Source organism: Pholis gunnellus (genome assembly GCF_910591455.1).
Source record: "Pholis gunnellus genome assembly, chromosome: 1".
NCBI classification, from domain to species: Eukaryota; Metazoa; Chordata; class Actinopteri; order Perciformes; family Pholidae; genus Pholis; species Pholis gunnellus.
In genome coordinates, this window is record NC_136528.1 from 30,300,794 (window position 1) to 30,322,568 (window position 21,775).

At 41.2% G+C, this 21,775-nt stretch overlaps 1 protein-coding gene across 4 annotated transcripts in view; it reads left to right on the forward strand.

The window, feature by feature from the left end:
- Nucleotides 1-10,911, forward strand: part of sh3gl3a (SH3-domain GRB2-like 3a) — a gene marked incomplete at both ends in the record, with an annotated part of 38,281 nt that extends 27,370 nt beyond the window's left edge. Inside the window, 9 exons of one of the 4 annotated variants that reach the window (XM_079161253.1) lie at nt 324-396; nt 2,737-2,880; nt 4,546-4,679; nt 5,161-5,319; nt 5,958-6,061; nt 7,067-7,191; nt 7,291-7,323; nt 9,914-9,979; nt 10,709-10,911. In XM_079161253.1, the coding sequence (XP_079017379.1) occupies nt 324-396; nt 2,737-2,880; nt 4,546-4,679; nt 5,161-5,319; nt 5,958-6,061; nt 7,067-7,191; nt 7,291-7,323; nt 9,914-9,979; nt 10,709-10,911 (1,041 nt within the window). Of the gene's footprint in view, nt 1-323; nt 397-2,736; nt 2,881-4,545; nt 4,680-5,160; nt 5,320-5,957; nt 6,062-7,066; nt 7,213-7,290; nt 7,324-9,913; nt 9,980-10,708 lie in introns of all 4 variants that reach the window. The other 3 variants (XM_079161254.1, XM_079161255.1, XM_079161256.1) reach the window with 3 other exon arrangements.
- Between the last annotated feature and the right edge of the window lie 10,864 nt (nt 10,912-21,775).

Here is a 21,775-nt window from a genome sequence, read left to right on the forward strand (position 1 = left end):
GTCTAAATTAACTCAACAATTGAAACACTGCAGAATTACTCTGGCGTCACACTCCAGCCTCCATATTTCGGGGTTGAAGTTGATCTCCAAGTTTATTTTAACTGGCATGAAAAGGGTGAAGTTCAAGTTAAAGAGTTTAGTCACATTTTGGATCTTTGGAAGTATCGTCATTCACATTTTGTTCAAAATATTGTAACCATGAGCTCAGCTTGGGTCTGAGTCACTAACTGAATGTATTGTTTCCAATATCCTCTAGAACGAGAACATATTTACACATAAATACAACATCTCTTTTGTAAACATTCTTGTCTTGCTCCTTTTAGAAAATTGAGGTGACCAACAAGTCCGTGTTTGACCTCTTGTCCAAAACAACAGAATACCTCCAGCCTAACCCTGGTAAGAGAAAAAAGATGGATCATACGTTATTCTGTTAAAGAATGTACATTTACTGTATCTGCCACTAGAACACCGCCCTGTGTGTGGTATATTCATGGTGAGTCCTGTGTGTGTGGTATATTCATGCTGAGTCCTGTGTGTGGTATATTCATGCTGAATCCTGTATGTGTGGTATATTCATGCTGAGTCCTGTGTGTGGTATATTCATGCTGAGTCCTGTGTGTGTGGTATATTCATGCTGAATCCTGTGTGTGTGGTATATTCATGGTGAGTCCTGTGTGTGTGGTATATTCATGCTGAGTCCTGTGTGTGTGGTATATTCATGCTGAATCCTGTGTGTGTGGTATATTCATGGTGAGTCCTGTGTGTGGTATATTCATGGTGAGTCCTGTGTGTGTGGTATATTCATGGTGAATCCTGTGTGTGTGGTATATTCATGCGGAGTCCTGTGTGTGTGGTATATTCATGGTGAATCCTGTGTGTGTGGTATATTCATGGTGAGTCCTGTGTGTGGTATATTCATGGTGAGTCCTGTGTGTGTGGTATATTCATGGTGAATCCTGTGTGTGTGGTATATTCATGCGGAGTCCTGTGTGTGTGGTATATTCATGCTGAATCCTGTGTGTGTGTGTGGTATATTCATGGTGAGTCCTGTGTGTGTGGTATATTCATGCTGAGTCCTGTGTGTGTGGTATATTCATGCTGAGTCCTGTGTGTGTGTGGTATATTCATGGTGAATCCTGTGTGTGTGGTATATTCATGCTGAATCCTGTGTGTGTGTGTGTGTGTGTGTGTGTGTGTGTGGTATATTCATGGTGAGTCCTGTGTGTGTGGTATATTCATGGTGAATCCTGTGTGTGTGGTATATTCATGCTGAATCCTGTATGTGTGTGTGTGTGTGTGGTATATTCATGGTGAGTCCTGTGTGTGTGGTATATTCATGCGGAGTCCTGTGTGTGTGGTATATTCATGGTGAATCCTGTGTGTGTGGTATATTCATGGTGAATCCTGTGTGTGTGTGTGTGTGTGGTATATTCATGCTGAATCCTGTGTGTGTGGTATATTCATGCTGAATCCTGTGTGTGTGGTATATTCATGCGGAGTCCTGTGTGTTTGGTATATTCATGCTGAATCCTGTGTGTGTGTGTGTGGTATATTCATTCTGAATCCTGTGTGTTTGGTATATTCATGCTGAATCCTGTGTGTGGTATATTCATGCTGAATCCTGTGTGTGTGGTATATTCATGCTGAGTCCTGTGTGTGTGGTATATTCATGCTGAATCCTGTGTGTGTGGTATATTCATGGTGAGTCCTGTGTGTGGTATATTCATGGTGAGTCCTGTGTGTGTGGTATATTCATGGTGAATCCTGTGTGTGTGGTATATTCATGCGGAGTCCTGTGTGTGTGGTATATTCATGCGGAGTCCTGTGTGTGTGGTATATTCATGCTGAATCCTGTGTGTGTGTGTGTGGTATATTCATTCTGAATCCTGTGTGTGTGCTATATTCATGGTGAGTCCTGTGTGTGTGCTATATTCATGGTGAATCCTGTGTGTGTGGTATATTCATGCTGAATCCTGTGTGTGTGGTATATTCATGGTGAATCCTGTGTGTGTGGTATATTCATGGTGAATCCTGTGTGTGGTATATTCATGCTGAATCCTGTGTGTGTGGTATATTCATGCTGAATCCTGTGTGTGTGTGTGTGGTATATTCATGGTGAATCCTGTGTGTGTGTGTGTGGTATATTCATTCTGAATCCTGTGTGTGTGTGTGTGGTATATTCATGCTGAATCCTGTGTGTGTGTGTGTGTGTGGTATATTCATGCTGAATCCTGTGTGTGTGTGTGTGGTATATTCATTCTGAATCCTGTGTGTGTGGTATATTCATGGTGAATCCTGTGTGTGTGGTATATTCATGGTGAATCCTGTGTGTGTGGTATATTCATGCTGAATCCTGTGTGTGTGGTATATTCATGCTGAATCCTGTGTGTGTGGTATATTCATGCTGAATCCTGTGTGTGTGTGTGTGGTATATTCATGGTGAATCCTGTGTGTGTGTGTGTGGTATATTCATTCTGAATCCTGTGTGTGTGTGTGGTATATTCATGCTGAATCCTGTGTGTGTGTGTGTGGTATATTCATGCTGAATCCTGTGTGTGTGTGTGTGGTATATTCATTCTGAATCCTGTGTGTGTGGTATATTCATGGTGAATCCTGTGTGTGTGGTATATTCATGGTGAATCCTGTGTGTGTGGTATATTCATGGTGAATCCTGTGTGTGTGGTATATTCATGGTGAATCCTGTGTGTGTGGTATATTCATTATTTTCCTCCACAGCCTCTCGAGCAAAACTGAACATGCTGAACACAGTGTCTAAGATCCGAGGGCAGGTGAAGACCACTGGCTACCCTCAGACTGAAGGCCTGCTGGGAGACTGCATGCTGCGCTACGGCCATGAGCTGGGAGAGGACTCCGTGTTTGGTATCGATTCTCATATTCCAGAAATTCCTAGATAGTGGACAGGGCTGCAGAGAGGTGACAGGGTTTCTCATTCAACACTAGCATCTGTTGAATTCTTGCTGTTTGACTGCCGCACAACTGAAGAACAATGACACACTCCTTCTGGATTTCATATTTGTAACATCAGCAAAACTCGGATGTATGCAGTCAAAACGTCACTCAGAAATTGCTGGATTGGAAATGATTACATTTTGACATTTTTATTTGAATACATAACTAATATAACCCTTATAACAAATGCCAAATTTGTCTCAGAGGGTTTTACAATCTGTACAGCTTACGACATCCTCTGTCCTAGGACCCTAACAGTGGCTAGGGAAAAACGTAGAGTAACAGTGGAGGGATCCTTTGGACTGAAGTGCAATAGATGTTGTGTGTACAGAATGAAAAACGTAATATAATGAGAGATGTTATAGCAGTAGTAGCGCTAATAATGGACCACGATCCAAATATAACCACGATCTATGGAAACCTGCAAGGAGAGAAAGCACAAAGACTCTGAGGAAGACTCTGAGGAAGCAAAGTTAGTAATGTGCATTAATGGGACATGAATTCATACAGAAGGAGAGAGGGAAGAGGAGAGAGAAGCTCAGTGTATCCTTGGAAGTCCAGCAGTCTAGGCCTATAGCAGCTTATCTAGGGGCTGGTCCAAGGCAAAGCTGAGCCAGCCCTAACTATAAACCTGAGCCAGCCCCAACTGTAAGTGTAATCAAGAGGAAAGTCTTAAGCTTACTAAATGGGACAGAAACTGGACCTCTCCTGTGAAACCAGCTTAATAGCTGAAGGCTCTGGCTCCCATTCTACTTTACACTATAACAAAAATAATTGGCTGTAATGTTTTCCAGGTTGGGTGTTAAAGACTAAGAACAAGGCTTTCAAAAAAATAATTTATATTATTAAGTTTAGGTTTCGGGTTGATTAAAAGGCTTGAGTCAAAGACGGCTGCTACTCCACCTCCTCGGCCGGTGCCTCTATAATGTAAGTAATAATATGACTCGGGGTGTGAATGAACTTAAGCTGACAATGACAAAGCCAGGTTTCAGTAAGATAAAATAGATAACTTACTGACTACTGATAGTGCTGAAAGCACGAACGGTGTTCACGGGGGGGGGCGTTATCAGCTGTAAAGGTCGTATGAGTGCAGTGCAGAGAGGCGCCCATGAGCTAGCCAGTGGTGCACGCTTACATGCACTAAAGGAAACTGTCTATCCCTCTCCTCCGCTCCGTTCATTACTATGGACAGCGGCGCATATACACACACACCCACACACACACACAACGAACAGCGCTGTCCCTTTGTGGCACAGTGACCTGGGACATTGGATGGAACACATCCTATTAACTTGACCAATATAGATTTGACCAATCACATTCCACCATGTAAATTCTTAGTTTGGGGCCCCCCTGGAACAGGCTTATACTAGGAACAGGCCTGTATTCTCTATTTGCCCCATCCCTATTCTTGACTTATTCACCTTCTCAGGTGTACATTTTATCACCTCATTGTTTTCTGATCTGTTTCTGTTTTAATTTGAATACAGCCAGACACGGTGCATGTCTTCAAAGGATTTCTGTGTTTTCGCGCCCCGCAGGTTAACTGAAGAGATGTGCTTTGTCTCTCTGTAGGCTGTGCTCTGGTGGATATGGGCGAGGCCATGAGGCAGATGGCAGATATAAAGGACTCCCTGGACATAGGTGTCAAACAAAACTTTATTGACCCCCTGCAAAATCTACAGGACAAGGACCTCAAAGAGATCACGGTACAATATTTTTGTATTATTACAGGCAGGGAGAGAGCTGTTCGTGTGTGCTTGGTTTGTCTCCCTCACTTTTTAGTGTAACTGCTAAAACATTTTCAGCAGGACCTTTTTACCTTCTGATATATCCGGTAAAATTGCTGCACTCCCATACTTGTTACCATGGTTACAAAAGATGTAACTGTTCTGAAACTGAGACTGAACTGGTGACTAAACTTCCAAGGTCTTGCGTTGCGGTTCCATCTTCCATGTGAACCATTTGAGTTCAAGTTTACAAATGGACAAAGTCCCATTTCTGGGTCTGGTTGTTTCGTCCTGAACCAAACGGGCAAACACACCAGAGTTAGTTTGAACAGCACCAAACAGCTTAGTTGTGAAATAACAGGAACAAATTGACTTGTGCTTTGTGCTCCAAAAATAACTTTCCACTAACGTTTCACTTTCCCGATGTATTGTGTTGACATGTTCCTCTTTGTGTCTGCAGCACCACCTGAAGAAGCTGGAGGGCCGCCGGTTGGACTTTGACTATAAGAAGAAGCGTCAGGGGAAAATCCCAGACGAGGAGATCCAGCAGGCTGTGGAGAAGTTTGACGAGAGCAAAGAGCTGGCGGAGAGGAGCATGTTCAACTTCCTGGAGAATGATGTAAGAGAGGAGAGAACTTCTAAATGAAGAACAGACCAATAGGCAGTAGAATCACAAGCATTGTCTAGCGCCTGGTGAAGGCTGATATTTCAGAGCCATGGTCAGGGCCAAAGAGTCGAACTTGCACAAACCATAGTCAGATATAAAAAAACATCTGCCCACGAGACACACGTAGGCGTGATTTTAAAATGTAGTAACATTCAGTATATACAAAGACAGGTGTGTGTGTGTGTGTGTGTGTGTGTGTGTGTGTGTGTGTGTGTGTGTGTGTGTGTGTGTGTGTGTGTGTGTGTGTGTGTGTGCGTGTGCGTGTGCGTGTGTGCGTGTGCGTGCGTGTGTGTGCGTGTGTGTGCGTGTGCGTGCGTGTGTGTGCGTGTGTGTGCGCGCGCGCGCGCGCCCGCGCGCGCGCAAGACTGTGGCGGAGTGGATAGCAGGGGCTGTCCTTCAATCAGAGGATCGGCGGTTCGATCCCCAGCTCAGGCTCCACTAGTCACATGTCGATGTGTCCTTGAGCAAGACACATAACCCCAAAATTGCTCCCGTAGCTGTGCCTATGGTGTATGTGATAGAATCTGAATTGTAAGTCGCTTTGGATAAAAGCATCTGCTAAATGACTGTAATGTTGTTGTGGCCAATAGGTGGAGCAGGCGAGCCAGCTGCTGGCACTGATCGAGGCGGCTGCAGAGTACCACAGGCAGTCATGTGAAATCCTGCAGGAGCTCAGTGGAAAGCTGCAGAAGAGGTGAGGGAAGTACTTCGCTTTGCCGTCAGTAATTACTTCACAGTATTCATCCCCTGTGGGAGGACGACAATCTCACTCTGGTTCTGCTGTTCAAAAAGTGATTTCACCCAGAGTGGTTGTGACATTGAAAGCATGATGAGAGAGTGGTGAACATTATACTGTGAGCAGTATACATTAGCCCAAGAGCAGCCATGACTACTGTCTCAATACCATGGCCAATGAGATACCTGCGTTTCAGTACCAAAACTATACTCTTTTCCCATAGTATAATGCAGACTTGACTTTACTGAGTACGAATGTGATTTATTTTCCTAAAAACTTTAGGCTATAATTTAAAGGGAAGAAAAGCCAAACTTGTCAAAAAGTTAGTTGGTTACATGCATTTCTCTGTGTTGTGTTCACACAACCAAACTCAACCAACTCTCCATTTTGCACCTAACATTCTGCTACATCCGACAAAAATAAAAACATGTAAACTGGTAACTGGCCCATACAACGAGTGGCTCATTTCATTTCTCTACAAACGAGACAAGGGTAAGACAGGAGGAGGAAGTGGACACAAAGTGTGATTTGGGTGAGAAAACAAAAGAAAAACAAAAAATCAAAGCTTCAAATACAATAGTGATAAATTGTGTAAAAACAGGTGGGAGATACAATGAAATGTAAACAGGGTCATTTAAGCGTTTGTTGTTGTAATACTCATTTTGGCCTCAAGAGGCTGAAGTGCACGCTACCCCATGCAGGACTAAAAGCAGTCATTCTTTCTTCTAGGTGAGTTTTGATTCCTCCATGGACTCCAAACACAACATACATATATTACGTGTTAACAAGTTATGTATATGAAAACATGAAGGAGAGAACAAGAGCGAAAACTATTTAGATCCGACTCAGAAAAGGATCACCAGACTTTTTTTTGTCCGGTGGTAACGAGACGGAGAAGGTGGGGCCAATTCAAAACAAGGATTTGTTTGTATTTGTTTTCCTTCTGCTACCTTCTCACCCCAGGATATCCACAGCCAGCAGCCGGCCCAAGAGAGAGTTCAAAGCCAAGTCCATCAGGAGCAGCATGGAGACCCTGGACAACAGTCAGCACAACGGCCTGTCCTACAGCTCCTCGCTCAAATCCACCGGTACATATTCCCGCCTTTACCGTACCTGTGTTTCTTCTTTCATTTATGCAACTTCCTCCATCAGCCCCATCTTCATTTTTTGCTTATTATCCCTCACAGATATCCAGATCAACCCCACAGTCAATGGTAAAAGTAGGTATTACTTTATACAGTGTTGAGGTGATGGTCTCTAAATGCACAAAGTATATTTATCTTCCCTCACCAAATGCAGATTACTATTTATACTATTCTATATTTCTAGTATATAGTATTTTTCCATCTTTTCAAACTGACAGTAAACATCCCACTATTAACCTTCTGACAAACCTTCTGAATGTTATGATCATTCTTTTATTTAACAATTAATTAATGTGGCTTTTATATCACTAACTGGTGTTATTTCTAGATAGAAATAAACAGTTTAACCCTGTTTTACATCCACATTAAACTCAATTTACCCAATTTCCTAAAATGTCTTTAATGTAATAGATTATATTACATACATGTCTAACTTAATGTCTTACTATGAATTCTTCTATTATTTTATTATTATTATTATTTGTGCCGCTCAACCTTTCCACAGGTGTACAGTTTTTTACAGGATTTTCTTTTTATTTATTTATTTGGCCAACAGTCAATCGGCAGTTAGTTCCTAGAAAAGTAACAAAGGGCTCATTCGTGTGTTCAGGCTTCGATCTGTTGGTGCTGTGCTCCTGTGTGGAAGTTACATTCATGCTATTCACATTGTTGTTGATGTGGCCAAAGGCATGTTTGACCACCTTTTAAAGTCCATGTGGTTACAGTCCCAGGCACACATGTTGAAAATAAGTAAAAAAGGAGATGTCAGTAAACATGTTGTCTGCCCTCTACTGGTAAAAGTCAGACACAACCAGGGCACATGCAGTATGATGTGGAACACCGTAGATTAAAGGGTACATGCAGTATGATGTGGAACACCGTAGATTAAAGGGTACATGCGGTATGATGTGGAACACCGTAGATTAAAGGGTACATGCGGTATGATGTGGAACACCGTAGATTAAAGGGTACATGCGGTATGATGTGGAACACCGTAGATTAAAGGGTACATGCGGTATGATGTGGAACACCGTAGATTAAAGGGTACATGCGGTATGATGTGGAACACCGTAGATTAAAGGGTACATGCGGTATGATGTGGAACACCGTAGATTAAAGGGTACATGCGGTATGATGTGGAACACCGTAGATTAAAGGGTACATGCGGTATGATGTGGAACACCGTAGATTAAAGGGTACATGCGGTATGATGTGGAACACCGTAGATTAAAGGGTACATGCGGTATGATGTGGAACACCGTAGATTAAAGGGTACATGCGGTATGATGTGGAACACCGTAGATTAAAGGGTACATGCGGTATGATGTGGAACACCGTAGATTAAAGGGTACATGCGGTATGATGTGGAACACCGTAGATTAAAGGGTACATGCAGTATGATGTGGAACACCGTAGATTAAAGGGTACATGCGGTATGATGTGGAACACTGTAGATTAAAGGGTACATGCAGTATGATGTGGAACACCGTAGATTAAAGGGTACATGCGGTATGATGTGGAACACCGTAGATTAAAGGGTACATGCAGTATGATGTGGAACACCGTAGATTAAAGTGTACATGCGGTATGATGTGGAACACCGTAGATTAAAGGGTACATGCGGTATGATGTGGAACACCGTAGATTAAAGGGTACATGCGGTATGATGTGGAACACCGTAGATTAAAGGGTACATGCGGTATGATGTGGAACACCGTAGATTAAAGGGTACATGCGGTATGATGTGGAACACCGTAGATTAAAGGGTACATGCGGTATGATGTGGAACACCGTAGATTAAAGGGTACATGCGGTATGATGTGGAACACCGTAGATTAAAGGGTACATGCAGTATGATGTGGAACACCGTAGATTAAAGGGTACATGCTGTATGATGTGAAACACCGTAGATTAAAGGATACATGCGGTATGATGTGGAACACCGTAGATTAAAGGGTACATGCGGTATGATGTGGAACACCGTAGATTAAAGGATACATGCGGTATGATGTGGAACACCGTAGATTAAAGGGTACATGCGGTATGATGTGGAACACCGTAGATTAAAGGGTACATGCGGTATGATGTGGAACACCGTAGATTAAAGGGTACATGCGGTATGATGTGGAACACCGTAGATTAAAGGGTACATGCAGTATGATGTGGAACACCGTAGATTAAAGGGTACATGCGGTATGATGTGGAACACCGTAGATTAAAGGGTACATGCGGTATGATGTGGAACACCGTAGATTAAAGGGTACATGCGGTATGATGTGGAACACCGTAGATTAAAGGGTACATGCGGTATGATGTGGAACACCGTAGATTAAAGGGTACATGCGGTATGATGTGGAACACCGTAGATTAAAGGGTACATGCGGTATGATGTGGAACACCGTAGATTAAAGGGTACATGCGGTATGATGTGGAACACCGTAGATTAAAGGGTACATGCGGTATGATGTGGAACACCGTAGATTAAAGGGTACATGCGGTATGATGTGGAACACCGTAGATTAAAGGGTACATGCGGTATGATGTGGAACACCGTAGATTAAAGGGCACATTTGAGATGATGTCTTCATCATAAAGTGAGTGTGTGCATTGTTTTGTGTTGTTTTGTGCTCAACACCATCTTCATTTGTCTTCACATCTCACCCAGCTGATCATATAAACTCTGTTCCACTGTCATGGCCTGAGAGCCCCACCATCAATGGCGATATTCACCGTGAGTAACACACACCGACTCTGCATTCACACGTCTGTTACGATGGACAAAAAAACAACAACTATTTTGCTGATGAATGAAATGCATAATCAAGCAAAACTACTACTGGTTTCAACCCTTCAAATGAGTCTTCAGGTTTTGGACTGTCAGTCGGAACAAACAAGCAATTTAAAATGAGTTTGAAATCATTCATGATGTATGGAGTTTTCTCAGTTGACATGGAGATGTGTCAGTATTAGTACGAAGTGCTGACAAATGAGCAAAACCACTCAAGTTATATATTCTTCTCTACTTCCAAATGCATCTTACGGTCTTCATCAGCATCTGGGGTTTGCTCAGTTGTCATGGCGATGGCAAAATAAATCTTAGAAAAATATTTCATAAAAACTTGACTTACTAATTAGCTTTTGTTTGTGTTTTTGACCAAATGTCACGATCCTCATCAGAAGATGAAGTTTACTTGGGTTGTAATGAAGTGGGCTCAGTATTAGCACTCAAGGTCCTCTTACTAGCAGTTCTGGGCTTTCAGCCAAGTCATCAGCAGGTGGAGTTGGCTCTTTTTTTCTTAGCTATTGTAAGACTCCTTTCAGACATTTTGTCAATGACTAATTGGGGAACAACAATAATTACTTGATAATGAAAGAAATTGTTAGTTGGTAGGAAAGAAGGCAATTCTCACCCTAAATGTGCAGGAGTGAAATCCTTGTATGATCTCTTCCTGTGGTGCAGAGGGCGAGGTGTTGGACCAGCCGTGCTGCCGCTCCCTCTATGACTTCGAGCCAGAGAACGGGGGCGAGCTGGGCTTCAAGGAGGGTGACATCATCATCCTCACCAACCAGATAGATGAGAACTGGTACGAGGGCATGATCAGCGGCGAGTCCGGCTTTTTCCCCATCAACTACGTGGAGGTCCTAGTCCCCCTGCCTCAGTGAAGACCGGCAGCTTGAGTCCTCTAAAGACTCCCTACCTGCCTCATAACACTCAGCCTCTGTACCCACTCGGCTAGCTCAGCCCGAAGCTGGAAAAGAATTTCTGTCTTCTGATTTTCCAAACGGAGACAGAGAGGTAGTAGTTTTGTCCCAACCTGACGTAAGATGAAATTTTACTGATTGAATTGTTTTCTCTGTTGATATTTATGAACCTGAATCCAACTGAAAACCAAGCCATTAAGTGGGACACTCTGCCTGGTTGGACCCTTCACGTTCTTTGGATCTGACCAAGGTGAAAATGTCTAGCAGTCGTCAAACGCTGTCGTCCATCCTGTCAGTCCCTCCGATGACACCGCTCTCTGTTGAGCTAGCTGCTTCTTTTTGCCCCACCACAAACGGAGGCTCCTGAACTCTGCTTGATGTTCATCACTGGACATTGTGACAGAATTGTTTTGTCACTACAAACAAATGATATGCTTTCATTTGCATTATTGTCACATAAGGAACATTGTATTCATTTCAGGATATTTTCCATCTCTCATACAGTTACCCCCGAATAACGAAAGAGGCTATGTGTTTGTTCTCAGATCCGGTCGTAGAGGCATGCACTGTCACGGATGTCTCGCATCATGCTGACAACATACTAGCTAGCTAAAAAGCTAGCATAATCCAAGTATGAATGTAGTCAGATGAATTAGCTTGATGTTTAAAGAGTTGGTTCACCCAAATGATCCCTAGAATCCAGCCATGCAGGTAGTTTGGGTTTGATTTGTTTATTTGTGGTGCATACAGGATTGAACAAAGACAATTCAAGCCTATTAGGAAAGTAATGTATTTTAGAAAAAGAAATTGTATATATTTGTTGAAATTGTCTTTACATCCCGACAGCAATCGATAAATGAAATGCTCTGGAAAAAGAAAAAAATAATCTGATATCTGTGGCTGTCACAGGACAGTAACGAGCCCGGCCCGGATGAAATGACTGGACAGGTCACCTGACCGTCTGCTTTCCCGCCTTGCTATCTGGGCGCACTCTGCCCATGCACTCATTGCGTGTCACCAGAGTCTTCCACAAGCTGCTAGCTTGACAGCTGTGAGTACTGAAATTCGCCACGCTCGTTGTTTATGTTCATAATGATTATTTTGGGGGCAGACAAAAAATAGGATTTGTGTGAACTGACCCTTTAAAAAAGAAACGACGAGTCGATGCCTTTAGAAAACCTCCAATATGGCCGCCACACCGCTGTATTCCACCGATTTTTGAGTTTTTTTGTATTTTAATGTTTTTTATGTATTTCATGTTCTGTGTTATTGTCCAAACACAAGCCTCGTTTTTCTGAGTGCTTACAAGCCTTCAAGTGAAGTCTTACCAAAGTTCAAGGATTATTTAAACAAATTACAGCTTCGTCCATGTCGTAGTTTTGGCCATCATCTCTATCAGTAAAATAACATTGTACTCTTTAAGTTGCTGATATCTGTCACATGGTGACATTGCTTTAAAGAAGTCAGAAGGGTCAGGAAACACCTGCAGTCAGACAATTAGACAGGTTGTGAAGCACTAACTGATATGGGTCATTCAACAGCTGGTTCCCCTCAGCTCTATAGAGAGATAGTTGTTGTGGTAAATGTTATTTTTCCCCAGGGGGGAGATTTTCAGCAGGAGGCTCTTATAAACCCACAGCACACGACTGCCTCAGCATCAGGCAGACAGACACAATGTGAGACTAGCTGGTGAACGTAGTGGAGCATTTAACAGCTAAAGATAAAGTTTTTTTTGGGATGTGTCAATACTGACAGTTTATAAGAACACATGTTAAAATATGTGTGTGATTTTCAGCTTGTTGTGAAGTTCTGCCCCCAGGTGGCCAAAGAATAACTGTTTTAATGCTGCTTTAAATAAGAAGATGAAGTGAAAAGGGCATATTATTACCCAAACTATCCGTTACTAGCATCCATCTGTTATGATTGGTGGGCGAGGACCCACATGCAGGACACTGACCAGACGTAGGTGAAGTGATTAGAAGGTGTATTTATGGACCCAAGGGGGAAGGTGGTGGATAGAGTATCAGCAATGCTTCAGGCTCACTTTCAGTTTTATTGTAAAAAAGAAAAGAGTTCAGATAATCTGGATGAACTGATTGCTTTAAGAACCTGCCTTTTTGTTTCTTGCCCTGTTGAATATCTGGTAGAAATGATGGCCAAAATTACAAATATTACACCCAAGTTGTTATAAACTAGAGTTACCTTTTAATACCATTTGCTTATTAATGTAAGCTTTAGCTGCATGACACAAAACCACTCCATTCATTCATTTATTTTAAGACATGCTTTTATGAATTTGTGAACGTCTTAAACCACAGCTCTTGGACAGCGATCTCACCTAACTGGCAGAGTTAAAGTCCTTCCACTGGTAGACAGTCCGCTCTGTTAGACTCTACTGTGTGTTGTAACTCTACATTTGCTCCCCAAACTGACTTTGCCTCTTTTGCCTGCTGTGCTCTTAAGTGTCGTCCAGAACACGTGTTTTTACGAGTCTGAAGAACTGAAATGAACTCCATCTCTCTGAATGTCACTCTCACGCTCTGTTTACATGCTCTGACTTATTGTGACATACTGTAAGCACCGTAGCGCCCACTCTTTGTCAGATAGGGATGAATGCCTTGTCACACTGACACCGAATCAAAGTGCTTTTTGAAATGTCGTCTGTATTGCACTGAAGCTTTAGAATCTACCACATATGTTTATAGACATGCACCTTTTTGTTTGTTCATATTTTGTTCCTCTTTTTCTTCAGCGTTGCACTTTGTGTTATTCACAACAAGGTTAGAATCACTGCCATGTCAGATATATATATGTGACGTCAAAGTGATAGATACTTAGATTTGTATAACCATAGATGTTCTTTGGACTGTTCTATATTGAATCCTCTAGCTCAGTTATTGTTATATAGATTGGAAAAATGATCCAATCCATTGAGGTAGATGATCCTGTTACCTTGTGAATCTCCTTCAGGCTCTCTTCATACTCTAGTGGTAAACTGTAGGATAAGTAAAAGCCTGCAGTTACTGTGTGGCCATGCTGATGAACGTGTTTATTTAGGAAGTCCTATCAGGGTTAGGGTTAGTAAAGCACCTTTGTAGCCTCAGTCGTCTTTAGAGTATTCAGCCATCAGAGGGTGCAAGAGACAAATTACCGTAAATTCTCAAAGAGAGGCCAAGGCCTTTATTTACCTCAACTGTAGATTTATTTATTTGAAACTTTATTTGAATGTTATCATATTTTAGGAAGAAACCCCCTTGTTTTCTGATCTGCTTCTGTTTTAATTTGATGTTGATGCAAACTGTATAAAATCAGTTGCACTTCCACAGCACTAATTCAATCTGCACAACAACAGAGTCAGGTCATACTCACCAGCGCCGGAAGAAATGTTGGCATTGTACGTTTATGCAAACCACCAATAATGTGGATGACAACATTTCTAAAGCAAAAGTTGTTTCATAAATACGTTTTATATCACACGAAACGCACAATACCGCATGGTTAAAGTGTGAAATAATTGGTTAAGTGTGGCCAACAAAACTACTTGATTAAGGTTAGAAAAAAGATTATGGTCTTTATTTATAATAGCGTAACAACTTAATTACAGTAAATAAATAACAGCCCTTAGTGGACTTTCTCACATAACGTTGCAGAACTGGCATAACAGCGTTACGTAGCAATCGTAAAATCAATGTTAGTTTTGCTTTCACACGGGACACAGTGGTCGCCTGGGTGAAAGTCCTGTGTTTGTTTGTGACTGCGCTATGTTACTAACCTCAAGGATATTATATAAAGAACCACATGTTTTTTAAAATATCTTCTGTTCCTGATGAGCTTTTAGTAGATATATTTGTAGGACATCTTGAGTTTCATAACTTCAAGAAAAAGGCAAAGCAGAAGTGAGCATTTTTAAAAAAGTGTTATATATGACAGTACTGATGGAGTTAGTGCTGTGGAAATGTACATTATACTGAATTTACCAGTTTTGCTATCAGATTACAAGTAATAAAAAAAAAACAATTAATGTTTAGTGACCCGCCTTGATTATAGGACCATTATATGAATAGCGACTTTTATTCCAGAATTTACGGGACTTAGAATTATTGTCATGGAACTTTCTTTCCCTCCAGAAGTATGTAGTCTAATTGGTCATTTGTCCTAATATGTACTCGATGGATTCATTAAGTTTCGTCTTTTAATGTGTTGTGGACCAACTCAACTTTATATACAATAGAGAAAAACTAAAGACATGCCTGGTTACTTACTGTTAGCTTGCAATTGCCTAGACGTTCAAGATGTTGCATGATACTTGTTTCCCTAAAGATTGACATTATGGATGTTGGATACTGGGGAGCTCTTAGCACTAGGTGCCATCTGCAACACAGTACAACAAAATACATCACAGGAATGTCCATCAGAGGGTTTAATTCTGCATTCAGTCTCCCGGAAACTACAGGGAAGAAGACTGAAACTTAAGAAATCATTTGAAATGCAATCATCATGAACCAAGTGGAACCATCCATACTAACCTTCCATTCCCAAAGTGTTTGACTTTGATTTAAAATAGCCTGTTTCACATTTATGTTTTTGCCGTTAGCCCCACAGTATGAATGCCTGACTTTTGATACACTAAAACAAGATCTCTCTCAACACTGTACCTCTGTTTGCCTTTGCAGTATTTTCCTTAGTATTCATTTTACAACCAATTACAAGGCAAAGCCTATTGGCTGCACAGCTCTGTGTTTCATTTATTTCAGTAGCATAATGTATGCAAAAGGCGTTTTATAGATGTTGTAAATGAATATAATAATAAATATATTGCATAAATAAAGACGAGCAAATATGGAGCCACCATTAACATGTGTGTTTTTGTTTTTGTGTGTCTTCATCTGTGAGTCACACTATATGACCAAAATGAGTCTACGTTTGTGTACTTTTTGTTGTGTGGCTGTTTTTCAGGTCCCTTGTAGTTACATTACATTGTATTGGGAATATTACAGCACACAAAGATATTTTAGGCAATAGTGCGTCTCTTACTTCGTGTCAACAGTCGAGTTCTAGACACAAAACCAGTTGCAATAAGAAATGTCTTTCCCAGTTTAGTGTGGAAGAGCTAGCCTGCACAGAGCCCTGACCTCCACCCTATCCAACACCTTTGGGATTAACTGGAACACAGGCAGCTAGCCAGACCATCACCCAACATCAGTGATGGACCCACAGAAAAAGAATAGGACCAGACCGGACATCCCCATTCCTGGACTCACTGAGGCGAGGTTTTGCAGTGACAACTAAATGGAGCAGTAAAGTAGTAACGTCACGAAGCGTAGAGAGCCAGAGTGAATTAGTAAACTTTAAAAACGTAATGCTCCATCCACACTCTTAGCGCAAGAAAGCACATCGCTATCACCAGATGAGCGGCAACTTTGTTCGGTTTATTTTCTGTAACCTGCGTAGCATTAAAGCATGGGGGAATTAGCAAGTTACTTAGTCTAATTATCGGACAGCTGGCTAATTATCTAGCTTGCTAATACCACGGTGCTTTAATGCTACACTGATGATATGGCCAGCGTCACTCCCCGACGCTCTGGAAGAGAACAAACTAACAAGCTAACAAGCCAGCCATTCGTCTCTCAAGCTGCGTTCGCTTTCTTTCCGACTTATTTTGTCACCATAACAACAAACAACATTCAATATTTTCTTTTGTACTAGTCAAATGACAGCAGAAAACAGTTTGATGTCCGTTCTACTCCTATTCTATTTCTATGGCTGAACCTCACTGATGCTCACTGGTCTCTATGGGATCAAATCTACAGCCTGCATGCATTTGAGTCAATATATTTTTCCCCAATGACTTCACATCATTGTTTTTTGTTCCTATTTTAATTCATATTCAGTCATTATGAAGGAGACAGACACATGCAGCAGACACTGATTTCCTCATGTGTTTTGTCTAATTTAGTTACACAATATGCAAATTATATGTAACTTTACTAAAATAATATTTATTTTCTTCAGAGGACATGAATTATATAACTAATAATGTTTTGAAGATAAATAAGTAAACATTGTGCTTTGATGATTGTTACTTACAGTATTTGTTCTTGTCGGTAGTCCATATGTTAAATATGACAGTAGGATGAGGTTTAGTCAGTGGTGGGCCGTCAGGGCCTGCAAAGCCTTCTCTGCTGGCCTAAACAGAATCACAAAGTTATAGCTATTTTATAATTTAATATTTTTTCTTAAATACATTTAATTTTTTCTTATATGTATTATAATTTATAAAAATATTTTTCCCATTATCTTATTTTCTCATTGCACAGCTACTGTGCTCCTCAGTTGCTCTGCTTCCAGTGCAGCTTGTTTTAAGTAGAGCTTTTATCCAATCAGATTTCACCTCTGTGTCTCTAGTAAGAAGAGAGGCCCAGGCCTGCAGACTCACCCAGTGCTTCCATGTGCAGTTCTGGGGGACTGAATGGAGACGATATTGTTGATTGACATAGTCTTCAACCAATCAGATCTTTAGTTTGGGATTCATGGACGCACCAGAGCGGTTTGCAGGCCTACAGTTACGTCAGCATTACTGCAGCTTGATGCCTCTCTGCCGCAAGGTGCAGAGTGTGCTGTGATTGGTCAGTGGGCGGGCACGTGACTATGTGTGCCCGTGAAACATAATGCTTGCTAGCAGAGCTTTGGTTGTAGCAGACAGAGTTGAAGTGGAAATATTTGAAAGACATTTTACCTAGCTTTGTTTTTTTAATATGAAATGGCGGAAGGAGGAGAAACTGATTTAGTGGCGGAGTTACTGGGAACGCTTTTCCTCAAGAAGGACATTTCTGAACAAACTGGACACAGAAAGAAATGATCCCACAGCTAGCAGCCCTGACCCAGCCAGGAAAAGGATTTGTATGCAGCGTCGGAGAAGCATTGCACATGTTATGGCTGGGAATGTGTTTCATTTTAACTGAGCGTCGGTACTTTTGGAGAGACTCGAGTGGATCTACAACTCAACGACCACGTTCGCAGGGAAACAGCTCCACAACCGTGGCCCGCCCTTCGCCGGTCCACGGCCAAAGACGACCACCGAAGGGCGGTCGAAGACGACCACCGAACGTCAGCGGAATACGGACAACCGACCCGCGGTGGAACACGGACAACCGACCGGCAGCGGAAGACAACCGAACGGCGGTCGAAGACGACGACCAAACTGCCGCGGAAGACGGACAACCGACCGGTGGCGGAAGACCGACGACGACTGGCGAAATTGGCGAAACAACTGGGGACGCTCGACTGGCATCGATGAATGGAGAAGGACTTCTTACTGGAACTGATGTACTGGGATTAAACTCTTTGTCAACAAAGAAAGGAGGATAGACAGCATTTGGTAAGTGAACTTCGTTTGTTTACCTCTACCGTTACTACTGTTCATTTGTCTATCGTGGCGTTTTTATGAATAATATTTGAATGGCTCGTGCTCGAGTGGTGGAATGCGTGGATCCGCTGCAGGTCTGCTGGATTGATTTGTTGCTTTGTTGTCATACGAATATATGCGACTGCTCTTGTGAGTTTGTCATTGTGTTACATTGATTTGGACTATATTGTCCGTTAATGACGCAGCGTCCCGTCATGCTCGTATTCATGTATCTGCACATTTTATTTCATTTGTCAAATGTTGCAGTGTTATGTGAATATGCGGCTTTTACACGAAACAAATAATAACCCGTAGCTGTGACGTCATAATGAGGTTATTAGAAGTGTCGAACAGCACTGAAGGCCCAGGTATAAAATCCACGGCCCGCCACTGGGTTTAGTGCTTTACAATCTGCAACACGGAACTACTACTTAAATTGTAGGAAATATAATGTTTTCTGCGCTCACTAGGAGACAACGGTCTGTGTGACCTCTGAACCGGAACAAAAACAGCTGGGGCCCCGCCCCGCATGTGTTCTGGGAGGCTAGGCTAACTAGCTTAAACAAACAATCAAAATTGCAAGAAATAGAAACATATAAAAATGTACAATATAAAATAATATATATAATATATATATATATATACTTTTTCCTTTTGTAAAAAATAATAACTATAATATAACTATAATAACTTTTTTCGACATACTATACTATTACTTTTTTGCTAAATAAAACGTTTTGGCCAGACTTTTCCTTTTGTAAAAAATCTTGAGTGTATGTTGGGTTGGAAGTTGTTCATCTTTTGTAGTTATCCTCCCAAATACAACCTTCATATAGTTGTCTGAAAAGGAGGGTTTCTTTGAAGTCTTCTTCCATTTTCCCCATTTATGGAGCATTGTCAGTGTTTGGTCCTAATGTGAGATTGTCTTGAAAATTATGTTTGCTCCTTAACATAGATCAAAAACCAGTCATACAATTCATAAATACAATATTCTCAGAGTTTTATGATCTGATAGATTGTATAACATGTTTCACTGGAAAGGGCTAGCACTGACTCTCTGAAGAGAGAGACAATTAGAGCTGATCAGCAACAGCTGTTACACCTGCACAATGGGGTTATTTAACCTGCCATGTGGCACAGGCAACATTTTCTGTTGGTGACTGAAGCCTCTTGGTGGCTCAGCTGAAAGCAAGGCCGGGGGCAACCGCTCTCTGGCCGACCTCGGGGGCAACCTCTCTCTGTTCAAATGTTTTACTTGTTCTATGGTCTGTCTGTCTGTCTGTCTGTCTGTCTGTCTGTCTGTCTGTAATGAATTCAAAAGTAGTTTATTGTGCACTTTTATTTTAAAAGTACTGCTATATGAACAAAAGTGCATTAACAGAAAAACAGCAGTAACCTGCATTCTGCTACACACAAGGGCCATTCAGATATTAGATGTAAAAAAACGAACCCGTTGACTTGCCAAATGCTGATCACATCCTCTTTTCTTTGTTTACAAAGAGTTTAATCCCACGGTTAAATCCCAACTCACAAATCCGTTTAGCTTCCAGTTTCAGCCATTGAGTGTTAAAAAACAAAGCTAGGTTAAAAAAAAAATATATATATACACCAAGCAAAATGCAAAAAATATCATTTCATCCATATCTTTCCATTTGAACTCTTACTACTCCGACTAAGCCTCTGCTGTAAGTTTCGTTTCACAATAGTCAAGTGCTCGCCCACTGACCAATCACAGCACACGCTGAATCTCACTGCAGCGCTGCTGCTGCAAACAGAGCTGCACGTAATGCTGACATAGTTGTAGGCCAGCTAGCCGCTCTGGCGCGTCAAAGAATGTTAAACTAAAGATCTGATTGGTTGAAGACTGACAATCAACATCGTCCCCATTCACTTAAACTGCACATGGATTCACTTGTGAGTCTGCAGGCCTGGGTCCTCTCTTCTACCTAGAGACACAGAGGTGAAATCTGATTGGATAAAAGCTCTACTTAAAACAAGCTGCACTGGAAGCAGAGCAACTGAGGAAGACAGTAGCTGTGCAATGAGAAAATAAGATAATGGGAAAAATATTTTTATAAATTGATACATGTAGTGTATTTAAGAAAAATTATTAAATTATAAAATAGCTACTAACTAATAACTTTGTAATTCTGTTTAGGCCAGCAGAGAAGGCTTTGCAGGCCCTGACAGCCCGTCACTGTTTAAAGGTAACAGTCTAAATATGACTCACGCTTAACAAGTACATGTTTTGTGTTACAATTAGGTTGTGGTCACTGTCTTAAATGAGCAACTCTCTCATCGGTGATCATATTTATTTATTTATATATATTCTTTTTTTTTTTTTACACATCCACATGGATTTTGTGTCCATTATAGCATCCTGAACTCACATATGGTTAACACTTAGGTGGTATGGGAAACTCTATTAAATTACCCATTTTAATGTTTTCTGGCTATAAGACTGAGCATCGGCATTCAAACCAGTATATCTTGGCAAGAGCATTTTGGTATCTCCACTCAGTTGTGATTGTTTCAAGAGACTGTGGATGATTCTGCCCCAGAAGCACTGCTTGTTAAGGGAGAGACATTTATTCACACAATGAATCAAATCACAGTGATTTATATCATCAGTTTAACCTGGAGGATCTCTCGTCTATGGTTTACCAAAATTACAAAACGCATACACTCAATGGGAAAACCTCACATACAATCTGAAACTACAGTCCTGCAATAGATTCTACCTTCATGAAGGTTTTTAATGTTTAGTTTTTATTGGCATTTTTACCTTTATTTGATATTGTCACTAGAGATACAGACAGAAAATGTCTGAGAGAAAGAGAGATAACCTTCCGAAGGTAGGATTAACTGCAGTGTTAGACTGTATCAAACCTCTTCTTGTATCTATCCATGCAGATCGTTGTGGTTTCATGTGCCCAGGTTTTGAGACATCTATATATATCTGTCAATTCAATTCGAGAGAACGTAGTTTGTGGTGCGCATTAAAAAGTTGTTGTTTTTTATTCACCAGTAGCGTATATTTCACAAAAATATCCTGCTGGAAAATACGGCTTTTGAACAGTTTTAATTGGAACTACTTTGTGTTGAATAAATAGCTCCTATAAACCTGTTGAAAGCACAGTGTGAAATATCCTGGTTGGTTGAGCCCATTTTTTTAAAAGAAGTCACTGTTGACTTGTTTAAATGTCATGTATCTATGCTGTGAACGCTTCAAATTGCATCCTGTTTTTTGGTGGAGGTAGAAATCTCTGATCAGAAACATTAAATCTACATTAAACTAAAAGTAACTCAGTTGTAATTTGCATGACCCAATCCTATGAACCATAACATTTAGCTGGGGACCCTTTAAATTCCAAAGCGAGATCCACGAGTCACACTAACAAAGGCAGCAATGGTTGTAGA